At 40.3% G+C, this 12,722-nt stretch overlaps 1 protein-coding gene across 1 annotated transcript; it reads left to right on the top strand.

Moving 5' to 3' along the window:
- Positions 1 to 777: 777 nt before the first annotated feature.
- On the top strand, positions 778 to 11,366 carry LOC138951996 (arginine-hydroxylase NDUFAF5, mitochondrial-like). The gene is made up of 10 exons (XM_070323571.1): positions 778 to 1,122; positions 2,249 to 2,289; positions 4,766 to 4,877; positions 5,353 to 5,499; positions 6,147 to 6,257; positions 6,627 to 6,713; positions 7,192 to 7,252; positions 7,762 to 7,845; positions 9,689 to 9,768; positions 10,403 to 11,366. The coding sequence occupies exons 1-10, from the start codon at positions 841 to 843 to the stop codon at positions 10,601 to 10,603; spliced, it is 1,206 nt and encodes a 401-aa protein (XP_070179672.1). The 5' UTR covers positions 778 to 840; the 3' UTR covers positions 10,604 to 11,366.
- Positions 11,367 to 12,722: the final 1,356 nt, after the last annotated feature.

Genomic DNA, 12,722 nt, shown 5'->3' with positions numbered 1-12,722 from the left:
CATAATGATGATCAGCCTGAACAACAAGGCATTTAAAGTGAAAATAGCCACTGTTCTAGCTTGCCCCGTCAAAATCATACCAATACGAGCGTCAGTATCGGTCAAAGCTAATCATCCATCCATACTGCCCAAGGGCGTGAGAAGCTACTAATCGTCAAGCTGAACTGGACGGTATGGCGACACATATAATACCAAAAATAATACAATAATGGATCTACCAAGGTCACGCTGCATAACGTAACAACTGCTAAAAACATGATCAGAATCAGAACGGCCAACAACATGTCCATATTACCTTGTCACCCTTCAGCCGGTTTGTAGTCATCAAAGTGTGACGCAAATGGGCTGTCATATAACGATCCTGCTGCTGACCTTCAGCGTAGAGATGCTAGACTGAAAACAGTGAAGTTCCGCCCAGAGGGCACGAAAAGTTATAGGAATCTGTGATTACCATAAGTCGTGCTGGTGTGCTGAAGTTCAGATCAGTAGCCTACAATTCTCAACGAAACAGTAGATAAATGAAATAATCAAATAAATAGTCAAAACAGAAACAGACAACAACTCAATGACAATGAAAAGGTCTTCCTCAATCAACGCTACTGCTATTTATTTAAACAATCAGATAATGGACCAGTTTAATCGATACCTGTCTCCTCTCTCTGGAATGGTTTCCATTTCTAGGTTGTGGTTGAAGTTGGTATAAGGGAAACAATCCATTTTTTTAACTCCGCAGAAAAGTTTTGGCTTACTTCCCTTGATGATAGTGTTACGAAAGTGCCCTCCCTTCGACAGCTCGAGCAGAAAGCTTGCTCAAGTTTGTGTGACCTGACCATTTTCACCATGCAAAGGTGCCGCAAAGTCCTTTTTAACACAACATGGTGTCGTTTCAGGCGCTTAACAAAACTGTCAAGCTCTGCTCTAGTCAAGAGCAGCCCTGATCTGGCGGGAGAGCCGACATGTTGTCGATGTGCAAGCACTTCTTCGGCAGGGTCGAATCCAGCGAGCACCAAACGACCTGCAGAAACAGTGATGAACGTATTCGACAGACGAGCGAAACGCATGCAGAGAGATCGTGCCGCTGTCGCCGAAGATCATGAGGTGTACGACTATTTAAAAGACGAGGTAAGGCCGTGATTTCCGACGATAATTGGTACTGTATAGAGAGGAGACAGTAATTGCGGGCAATAGAACTTGCCAACACATACTTTTTGAGTCACTTGAGAAAAAGTGACTCTATGTAATCGGTCAGTGTTAGTCTGTCCGGCCGGCCGGCCGTCCGGCCGGCCGTCCGGCCGGCCGTCCGGCCGGCCGTCCGTAGACACCACCTTAACGTTGGACTTTTCTCGGAAACTATCAAAGCGATCCGGCTCATATTTTGTTTAGTCGTGACCTCCAATGACCTCTACACTTTAACGATGGTTTCGTTGACCTTTGACCTTTTTCAAGGTCACAGGTCAGCGTCAAAGGAAAAATTAGACATTTTATATCTTTGACAAAGTTCATCGGATGTGATTGAAACTTTGTAGGATTATTCTTTACATCAAAGTATTTACATCTGTAGCCTTTTACGAACGTTATCAGAAAAACAAGGGAGATAACTAGCCTTTTCTGTTCGGCAACACACAACTTAACGTTGGGCTTTTCTCGGAAACTATAAAAGTGACCGGGCTCAAATTTTATGTGAACGTGACTCCCAGTGACCTCTACACTTTGACGTCTGCTTTGGTGACCTTTGACCTTTTTCAAGGTCACAGGTATGTCTTGAAGGAAAAAAATTGAAATATCATATCTCTGAAACTATTCATCGGATTTGATTCAAACTTTATAGGATTATTCTTTACATCAAATTATTTACATCTGTATTGTGTTGTGAATAGCAATTTCTTCCTGTCCATCTGATGCCTCATATAATATTCAGAACTGCGAAAGTGACTCGATCGAGCGTTTGCTCTTCTTGTTACATTTTGTACGTGTATGTGTGTGTACCTGTGTCAGCAGCTTCAATAATAACCCAGCAACCTTTTTTTTTACCCGTGAGTGCAAAACAAAAATTAAAACACACATGCGCACATGCACACAAACACAAACATGCACACAAACGTGTGCATGCACGGACGCTCATTCTTTCTCCTATTCTCCCTACCGACTCACAGTCTATCTCTCTCTCTCTCTCTCTCTCTCTCTGGCATTTAGTGAATCACTATATATATGTGTTTCTGGTTTAAGACGCAATGCATTCTATTTTCAGTTTGGATACAGGCTGTCAGACAGACTCTGTGATATCAAAAGGTATGTACATTGGGATTCTTGTTCTTTGGGCAAGAAAACAAATATTTGGTCAGAAACCTCCCTCGGGGCCTCCTGGCTATTCTATCATCTTAAATGTATAGTTACTGATGACAGAGACATAGATAGAAGAGATGCGAAGCGCTGTCTTCCCGCTTGCGTTATCTTCGCCTACGGCAGGGGCAAGTAATCCTCCCACTGGCGCCAAGCTCGCGTTATATTCGCCTACGGCAGGGGCAAGTAATCCTCCCACTGGCGCCAAGTGTTGTGTTTTTAAAGAGTTATAACTGTTTCATAGAAAATCATAGATAATAAAACATGCAAATTGTTAATTATTTGCACTCAAGAGAAACAGAAAATCACAACAAGAAGATTATTGCATCATTTGGTGATTAGAAGATGAATCCTAAAGTAAGCAATTTCGCTCATTTCTCCTTAAAAACTTTTTATCCACACGCCAGTGTAAGTGCGAGAACCACTTGAGTGAGACTTAAAAGCATCAAATTTAATTACAGCGCGTCAAAAATTATACAAACAGATTAATGTATACACAAGTAATGCATTTGCCAGTTAAGGGAAAGCAAAGTTGCGCACAAAAGAAAATATTAGCTCCCAAACATTGCCTCCACACACAATGGACTTAGAAACAATGGCCGTAAGAACCGAAGGAACCGTTTTTGACTCACTTCGGGAACCCATTCCTCTCAAATGCGTTCGTGTGCACACTATTGAAGCTACAGAATAGGAATCAAGTTTACTTACCACTGATATCTCTCGTCTGAAGCTGGATATATCCAAAGAAATATGACAGAAAAGCACTTCAAATCGGTGTCAGAGAGCAAGCAAACAACAACGTACGGGATGATGGCTAACAATTGCGCGAGGTCACGGTGACCGAGCGCCGCGGTAACCCAAGAGTTCACGCGAGCGGCCCTCGCTTCGCATCTCTGTATGTATGTCTCTGCTGATGATGGGGAAGTTTTTATTTCTTTGAACAGAGTTGAATATCTCACACATCCTGTGTTGTTTGTAATCAGCTTTGTTAGATGTTTCATCCAGGATTTTGGTTTAAACATAAGTTTATTTTAACAAAGGTTACAATCATGACATGTATACAAAATACACAGGTAACAGCAACAAGCTAGAAGCTTATAGTGGTGTTCCTGCATGGACAGTACAACGTAAGGCGGTAACGGCTGAACAATTCGTCTAAATAAACCAAATCTATTAATAACATAATAAACGTTGCATAATGATTATAAAGAAAGACAGTAAAAGGAAGTAAGGAAGGAGGAGAAGAAGAGGAATAAAAAGAAGAGGGATGGGTAGGAGATGTGCAGAAATTAAAGTTGTCCGGCTTGTGGAGCATTGATTCTGGTTTGCCCAAAGCGGCCTGAACGTTCAATGAACGAGTGTACTGTGGAAAAAATGTTCCTGTTCGAATCTAGAAAATACTGTCTGTCTCCGTTTAAAAGGTGGGGGAGGTGAATGATGTTATTAGGGAGGGTATGAATGGTTTCTTGACGTGTTTCGCGATAATTTGGACAATCTAATAGGAAGTGTTTTACGGTTTTCACCAGGTTGGCAAGTTCTTTTTCGCTTCCCTTCAACCCATCTTCGTCTTCTTCAGCGTTCCAGAATTTTCTGGTTATGTGTGAGCTTGTTTGCCCATTTGGGTTCCCCAAACAATTCTCTGAGAGCATAGTCAGCTTCACTCCGCTTTCGTTGAGTAGGCATGCTGGGTATTTTCGTGTTTCCATAACCCACCGAACTCTGACATGGATTACAGGATATTTTCCATACGCATTTGGTCTTGTGCTTGCGTGTACACACGAAGGGGGTTAAGTCACTAGCAGGTCTGCACATAAGTTGACCTGGGAGATCGGAAAAATCTCCACTCTTAACCCACCAGGCGGCAGCGACCGGGATTTGAACTCACGACCTCCCGATTAGGAGGCCGACGTCTTACCACCACGCCACTGCGCCGGTCACTTTAACCCATCGATCTCATTGGCAAACTGAAGGTGTTAGATGATCTGTCCTCCAATGCTGACTGTACAAGAATGGCCCTCAAAGGCATCTGTCATGATACATTCAAGGAAAATGTTGAACAGTGTGGGTGATAAGAGACAGCCTTACAGCCCTGAAAGTCCAACAAGTGGTGTACTTGCCTTTGGCTAGTGATTCTGAAAATGTACTAGCCAGAGAGCAAACTTTACTAGCCAAACAAACAATTTGTTTCAGCAACTTTACTCGCATTTTGCGACTAGATGAACATTTTTACTCGCCAGTTACATGTTTCTACTCGCCATGGCGAGTAAAATACTCACCACTTTCAGGCCTGGCCTAAAACATTTTCACTGGTCTGTAAAGGGTTTCACATTTTGGTTGTAAATTGTATGGCATTACAAGACTTGAAATTTATCATGAAGTTATTAAAATTGAAAACTGAGTTGTTGGTGCAATGTTCTGTCTGCAGAAAATTCAGTGTTGCCGTGGAGCTTGGCTGTGGTAAAGGCTTTGTATCCAGGAATGTGTACAGTGATATGGTTGACACCCTCTACCAGTGTGAACTCTCCACAAAAACTCTGGTAAATATAAATGTCTGTCTATCTGTCCTGTTTTTCACTTTGTCCATTTCTGTGCTTACTGATCTCAATGATACATTTAGCTTTAACATTGATTTGTGTTTTTTTATGAAAGGTATGATTTCCAAATTCAAAATATTTTTCATTGGGGTGCACATAACGCTGACACTTTGTATTTTATTCAAACCATTGTCTAATCTGTGTTCAACTTAATGAAACATGGGTGCAACTCTGCCGGCTACACGCCGGCAGCCGGTTTTTGGTTTCATCGGCTGCCGATGTTTTTGTTCCAGGAGAGGTTTTTTTGGCATTTTAAATACTAAAAAAGCTGGACCCCAACTTTTGCCGGTTTTTGGAATTTTCCAGGTTGCACCCATGATGAAATGATTATTGCGTGAGGGGAAAAAAAGGCAACAGATTTTGTTTTAAACACAATCGTCACATCAGCAGCTAACGTTGTTGACATGTATGCCAACAGGATCTAGCCCAACCATCGCCAGAAGTTCCTACGTACAAATTGATAGTGGATGAGGAGTTCATTCCCTTCAAGGAGGACTCTCTAGACTTGGTGTTTAGTAATCTCAGTCTTCACTGGGTCAACGACCTCCCCAGTTGTTTCAGACAAGTATGATCGGTTTTGGTAACTTGTTTTCTGATTTTGTTTTTCTTTCATTTTTTGCTTTCAGAATTTAGTTTTTTGTTCTGGTATATGAGAGAGGGAGAAATAGAAAACGTTGTGCATGTTTGCTTGGGGTTTTTTTTTTAAATGATGTACGGAAATAACTCTGCTGGGTTTCTATGGGTTGTGAAAGAGTGAATACACTTGATTTTTTTTAGTCAAACTTTCCCACGTGACGCTATAGCCTGCCAGTCACTAGCGAGGTGTGTGTCTAAAGCACATTGACAAAGAACATGTGTGGAAAGTTTGCCTCAATAAAAGCAAGAGTATTCACTCTTTCACAGTCCATACAAACCCGACAGAGTTAATTCCGGATTTCATCTATTGTGATTTTAGAGTGTGGGGGAAAGCACGAGGAGTAAGTGGAAGTAAAATGGAGAAAAAGGGTTGTCTGGTGAGGAGTGTTTGTTGTAATGAGAGTTTTTGTGTGTGATTTGTTTTCTTCTTTTGTTCTGCGATTGTTTTTCTGCTTCAAAGTACGTGTACATTTTGATGAAAATCCCTTTAACGTAAACATACATTTTGCTAAAATTCAAGAGAAGGTTGGAGCAATTGAAAAAACATAAAAGCTTCAATTATTTTCTTCTGAACAGATACAAAGAGCCCTAAGGAACGATGCACCGTTGATAGGCAGCATGTTTGGTGGGGACACACTGTACGAGCTACGAGTGGCATTGCAGCTGGCAGAACTAGAGAGAGAAGGGGTGAGTTATCCTCGCCTTTTTTTCAATAGTGCAAAATGAGGTTACAATACTTTTTGTTTTTTCAGTATGTATGTTAGTGTTAGCCTCTATTTTTCGATGAGTTTGTATCCCGCACGTGTTGAATGTGCTTGCTATTGTATAAACATTTTGTTGGGTGTGGTTTGTGGTTACTGGGATTAAGTATGTATGTCTATTTCTGGTTTCATGATTTATGTTAAAAAACAAAAGAGATTTTTACGCACCAGGACAGCACAAATTCGTCAAAGCTTTCTCCTATGAAGGCTGCTTCAGGACACAAGATTTTTTTAGTAAACTTTAATCATTTCGATTCTGGGATTACAGCTGTTCTTCTCTTACTTTTCTTCACAGGGATTTGCTCCTCACATATCACCATACACTGACGTACAAGACCTTGGTAATCTTTTGACAAGAGCAGGCTACACTATGCTGACGATCGTAAGTACAAATTCTTGATGCGCAGGTTGCTTTCCCAGTGAAGGCATGAATTCTTGTACAGCACTTTTGTGTATCCTTGTGTAAAGATATAGGAACCAGGCAGGAAATTGTTTTTCCCCTTGACAGATTCTGGCATTTGAATGCTCCAGAGATCATTCTTGAAATCAGTAAATTGCACCATTGCATGGTTTTGCATCTTCTTTTTTTTCCCAGTTTGCATTCAGGCTTTTTATTTTTCATTTCATCACCCCATACCTGGTGAATGTATAGACGAGAAAGGTATGTAAGGGATCCATGTGAATATGAACAACAGGAACAAAAAATGTCATATTGATTTTAAACTTGGTCTTTTTAGGACAGTAAATCCCTGCTTTGTACTTTGCTATTGACATCACAATAACTTTCATGAGTTCTCAAATATCTGTAAGAATCATACCTGCTAGCTTTTCACGTTTGTGCTTTGTTTCTTTCTGTTCAGGACATTGATGAAGCGACAATCAACTATCCTACAATGTATGAACTAATGTTTGATCTGAAAGGTGAGCATTCTTTGGTGAATTTGTGAACAATAGGTCTATGTATTCATTCTCTCTCTGTCTGTCCGTCTCTCTCTCTCTCTCTCTCTCTCTCTCTCTCTCTCTCTCTCTCTCTCTCTCTCTCTCTCTCTCTCTCTCTCTCTCTCTCTCTCTCTCTATTGTGAGGAGTGTGTCTGTGCATGTATGTGCATGTTAATCAGGAATATAATTACATGTATGCACAAATATGCACTGAGATCATATTTCTTCTATAAGTATTGATTTGTGAATTTCGTTTGCGTGTTGTCAGCATGAATTTCATTTACTGACATTACATATAATTAGCAAAGCTGTGGTTTATCCCTACCTTTTATTGCCGAGTTTGACCAACAAAATCACAAAGATCTTTCAGCCGAGGCTTTATATTTTACGCACAATTGTACAATTTAGGAAAAATGCTCATGTCTGTCTGTGTATCTACTATGCACACACTAACCCACTTTTGTACTCATGGGACTTGTTGTGGTTTACAGGTATGGGAGAGAACAACTGCTCTTGGTCCAGGAAACTACTGATGCACCGAGACACCATGGTAGCAGCAGCCGCTATATATCAATGTGAGAATTGTTCAGGTTTTTCCCCAAAATTCTTTTTACAGTGGAACCCTCCAAAATAAGATTACCTTCTTTCTAAGACGCTCCTTTCTCAGATGTTCTGTGCAAAGCCTCTGTAAATTTACCTCCATTCTAAGACTCCCTCCTTTTTTGAGACTTAATTTTCTTAGATTTTTGAAGGTCGTTAAATGGGGGTTCCACAGCATTCTTCATGATGTTGGGTATGGGGTGGGTAGAGCAGGCGTTAGCTTGCGAAGTGGAGAAAAGTCATCTTCCATGGCGCAAACCACAGTCCTTTATAGAAGGCTATTTGTAATTAAATGGGCGGGGATGTAGCTCAGTCGGTAGCGCGCTGGATTTGTATCCAGTTGGCCGCTGTCAGCGTGAGTTCGTCCCCACGTTCGGCGAGAGATTTATTTCTCAGAGTCAACTTTGTGTGCAGACTCTCCTCGGTGTCCGAACACCCCCATGTGTATACGCAAGCACAAGACCAAGTGCGCACGAAAAAGATCCTGTAATCCATGTCAGAGTTCGGTGGGTTATAGAAACACGAAAATACCCAGCATGCTTCCTCCGAAAACGGCGTATGGCTGCCTAAATGGCGGGGTAAAAAACGGTCATACATGTAAAATTCCACTCGTGCAAAAAACACGAGTGTATGTGGGAGTTTCAGCCCACGAACTTAGAAGAAGAAGAAGTAATCAAATTACCGCGTTGCTCAGATTTTATGTATCCAAAAACAGATACACTGCTAACGTACAACATTTCTTTATATTTTATATATTCCAGATTTTATATATTTTATATATTTCTAAGCCACGCCAGAGTACTAGATTTAGCAACTTGAAGGAAGTGTCCTAAATTTTCCAGCAAATGAATGATTAAGAAAGAATTTGAATGAATTAACATGCTCTTACCAGCAAATGAATGATTAAGAAAGAATTTGAATGAATTAACATGCTCTAGCTCAGCTCCATGATTTGCGTTTAAGGTTCACACAGTGTTACGTTCAGTATAATGTGAGAGATTTGTGGGTTTTTTCAGTACAGTTTAGCTTACATTTACTATTTGTTTGAAGATCAAGTACAACAAGAAGAGCAAACGCTCGATCGAGTCACTTTCGCAGTTCTGAATATTATATGAGGCATCAGATGGACAGGAAGAAATTGCTATTCACAACACAATACAGATGTAAATAATTTGATGTAAAGAATAATCCTATAAAGTTTGAATCAAATCCGATGAATAGTTTCAGAGATATGATATTTCAATTTTTTTCCTTCAAGACATACCTGTGACCTTGAAAAAGGTCAAAGGTCACCAAAGCAGACGTCAAAGTGTAGAGGTCACTGGGAGTCACGTTCACATAAAATTTGAGCCCGGTCACTTTTATAGTTTCCGAGAAAAGCCCAACGTTAAGTTGTGTGTTGCCGAACAGAAAAGGCTAGTTATCTCCCTTGTTTTTCTGATAACGTTCGTAAAAGGCTACAGATGTAAATACTTTGATGTAAAGAATAATCCTACAAAGTTTCAATCACATCCGATGAACTTTGTCAAAGATATAAAATGTCTAATTTTTCCTTTGACGCTGACCTGTGACCTTGAAAAAGGTCAAAGGTCAACGAAACCATCGTTAAAGTGTAGAGGTCATTGGAGGTCACGACTAAACAAAATATGAGCCCGATCGCTTTGATAGTTTCCGAGAAAAGTCCAACGTTAAGGTGGTGTCTACGGACGGCCGGCCGGACGGCCGGCCGGACAGACTAACACTGACCGATTACATAGAGTCACTTTTTCTCAAGTGACTCAAAAACTGATTTCTGTGTTTGTCATTCTTTTCCCCTAGCAATGTATGGTAATGAACAAGGAGTGCCTGCCACGTTTCAAGTCATCAACTTTATTGGCTGGAAACCAGACCCGAATCAGGTTGGTGGATTATTTCGACAAGAATTACATCCTCAGTTGGTGACTGACGAGAGCTTCTGTGCTTAACAAGTATAGATAGACACATTATACAACATGTAGATCACCAGGAAGTACTTCATCTATTCTTTCATTTTATACAAATCAGCAGTCCTTATCCAGCATCATAACCCATTGAATGTTTAACTTTAAAGAACTTACAACTGAAAAACTTCAGACTTTTTCTTGTATCCTCTGTTTTCATGCATAAAAATAAAAATAAAAATAAATTTAAGTTATTTGAACCTTTTGATTTTGACAAAACAACACATTCAAAAGTACATCGACCCAATGGTCTTTACAGTGGACAGATAGACAAATCAATCAATCAATCAATCAATCAATCAATCAATCAATCAATCAATCAATCAATATGAGGCTTATATCGCGCGTATTCCGTGGGTACAGTTCTAAGCGCAGGGATTTTTTTTATTTAAAAAAAATATATATTATGCAGTTTATATCGCGCACATATTCAAGGCGCAGGGATTTATTTAACAGACAAGTGAACAAAATAGAAGACTTAGCTGAATTGCGTTCGATGACTGGCAAGATCGTCAGAACTTTTAACTCCTTATCCCCCTTCTGTATCTAACAGCCCCAGGCAGCAGAGAGGGGATCAGGGGAGGTGTCGCTCAAAGACCTGGGCAAGGTTAACCAGCTGGCCAAGCAGATCGAGGATGAGCGAGGGGCCAGCAAGGACCCTCAGCAGGTGGACAAACTGACCAAAGACCTTCAGGATGTGGTCAGCAAGTACCGTGACCCTGACCTTTCTGTCGATGATGACAAGAAGAAGTGAGACTGTGATTAAGGTTTGGTTATACTGTACTGGTGAAGAAGATTGCATCAGCTGATTGAAGTTTACAGTGTGTAAATTGTGATCTGTTTGTATGCAATACATTAGTCTCCAAAACAAAGTCTTTGTGAATGTGCTGTCTCTACTAAACTTTTTATATTGTTTATGAAATTATATTCCTGTCGTTTTGCTTTTTACAAGAAGGTGTGTGTGTGTGAGAGAGAGTTTGTTTGGGTGTGTGTGTGTGTGTGTGTGATATTGCTGACTCGAGTTCTGTTGGTTGGTGAAAACATGTTCATGACAATTATTACCCTTATTTGCTCTTTTCTCAGGGATTGTCCGCTTGTGTGACAGGGTGTTTGTTATTGTGATATTTTGTGATTTTGCTCTTCTTGAGATACTGAATGGAGGGTCTTTTCTCCTTCTGTAAAAAGAAGATCCCTGGTGTGAACAAGAAATGAAAGTAGAAATATCATTGAGCAGAACACCAGTTTCTGAACAACCAGTCCTTGGGCCTTTTCAAAAGTTTTTTTCTCAGTCTTCTCTATGCATTACAGAATGTGTTTTATATGGTTTGCTGGTGTAACTTGAATGCGTGTGTACTTTGGGGCTGAGGAGAGGGGGAATGTCTTTATATCATTATGCTCTTATTGATTTTGTGTAGAATCATGTCATAAGCATTTGTTGTCTGTTTGTTTTGATTGAACACATCCCATAGTTAAAACAAGCCCACCCATGCTTGAGAGTAAATACAATATGAAACTAACTTGTTTCTTTTCTCGTTGTTTGCCCCCCTCTCCCTCTCTCTCTCTCCCTCTCTTTCTCTCTCTCCCTCTGTCTCTCTCTCTCTCCCTCTCTCTCTCCCTCTCTCTCTCTCTCTGTCTCTCTCTCTCCCTCTCTCTCTCACACACACACACTCTCTAAACTTTCAACACAGAAAACACAGCTGGGTTTTAATACTTTTAATTTAATCTTCTGTTCTGAGTCAGGTTAAAACGATGCTAGATGGGTTCACTGCCACATCATCAGACCTTCAAGGCTGTTGATGATGAAAAACATTCAAGACTGACAAACAATTCTTCCTTAAAAACAATTAAAACGAAACAATGACAAGAAGAGGGAGAGGAGAGAGAACCTGCAGACCAGAATCCAAATTTCGCTTCCGATTCTGAAGAGCAATAGCAGATGCTTAATATTATCAGTCTGTTGCACCAGTCCAATTATTGTAATTTATGTTTCAAATTATTGCAGTAAAATGATTGTATGTGATAATAACCTCATTGAACACATGCATACAGCCACTCCAGGGTACAACTGAACTATGCCATAATTCTACTTCACTTATCAGCTGGAGGAACCATCTACAAACCTTAAAACAGTAAGGTCATCTTTGAGCTGGTTTTCCACAAGCAAACTTTTCTTTATTTGATGTTTAACGTCGTTTTCAACCACGAAGGTTATATCGCGACGGGGAAAGGGGGGAGAATGGGATAGAGCCACTTGTCAATTGTTTCTTGTTCACAAAAGCACTAATCAAAAAATTGCTCCAGGGGCTTGCAACGTAGTACAATATATTTACCTTACTGGGAAAATGCAAAGTTTCCAGTACAAAGGACTTGACATTTCTTACATACTGCTTGACTAAAATCTTTACAAACATTGACTATATTCTATACAAGAAACACTTAACAAGGGTAAAAGGAGAAACAGAATCCGTTAGTCGCCTCTTACGACATGCTGGGGAGCATCGGGTAAATTCTTTCTCGTCCCAACCAATATGGGACTCCCCCCTAACCCGCGGGGGGTCCACAAGCAAACATTTACCTTGACAAGAAAAGGCTGCAGTTCTTTTTGCACAATTCACAAGAACAATTCAACTCATGAAAAAACGGTACCTTTCAAGTCAGAAGAACATTCAAACCCTTGCACTGACCTTATTATCTTGGATAGCTTCTTTCAACTTTTCCCGTAATTTCTCATCTTGTGTCTTTCGAATTAAAACTCAAAGATCTGAACTTTGTGCATAATAACTAGCCTTGAGGTGATAGACCACAAATGTCACTGTACTGTACCAACTTTTCAGAAACTTCATTCACAATGCTCCTTGCAAAACTAAAGAAAG

Source organism: Littorina saxatilis, linkage group LG17, assembly GCF_037325665.1.
Source record: "Littorina saxatilis isolate snail1 linkage group LG17, US_GU_Lsax_2.0, whole genome shotgun sequence".
Lineage (NCBI taxonomy): Eukaryota > Metazoa > Mollusca > Gastropoda > Littorinimorpha > Littorinidae > Littorina > Littorina saxatilis.
The sequence above is the reverse complement of the archived record's forward strand: the minus strand, read 5'-3'. Positions and strand labels throughout refer to the sequence as shown.

Bases quoted from the DNA above. Each gene is read 5' to 3' on its own strand.
- LOC138951996 (XM_070323571.1), top strand. From the start codon at position 841: ATGCAAAGGTGCCGCAAAGTCCTTTTTAACACAACATGGTGTCGTTTC. The intron at 2,290-4,765 runs GTATGTACATTG...TTCTGTCTGCAG, and splicing joins AGACTCTGTGATATCAAAAG to AAAATTCAGTGTTGCCGTGG. The intron at 7,846-9,688 runs GTGAGAATTGTT...CTTTTCCCCTAG, and splicing joins AGCAGCCGCTATATATCAAT to CAATGTATGGTAATGAACAA.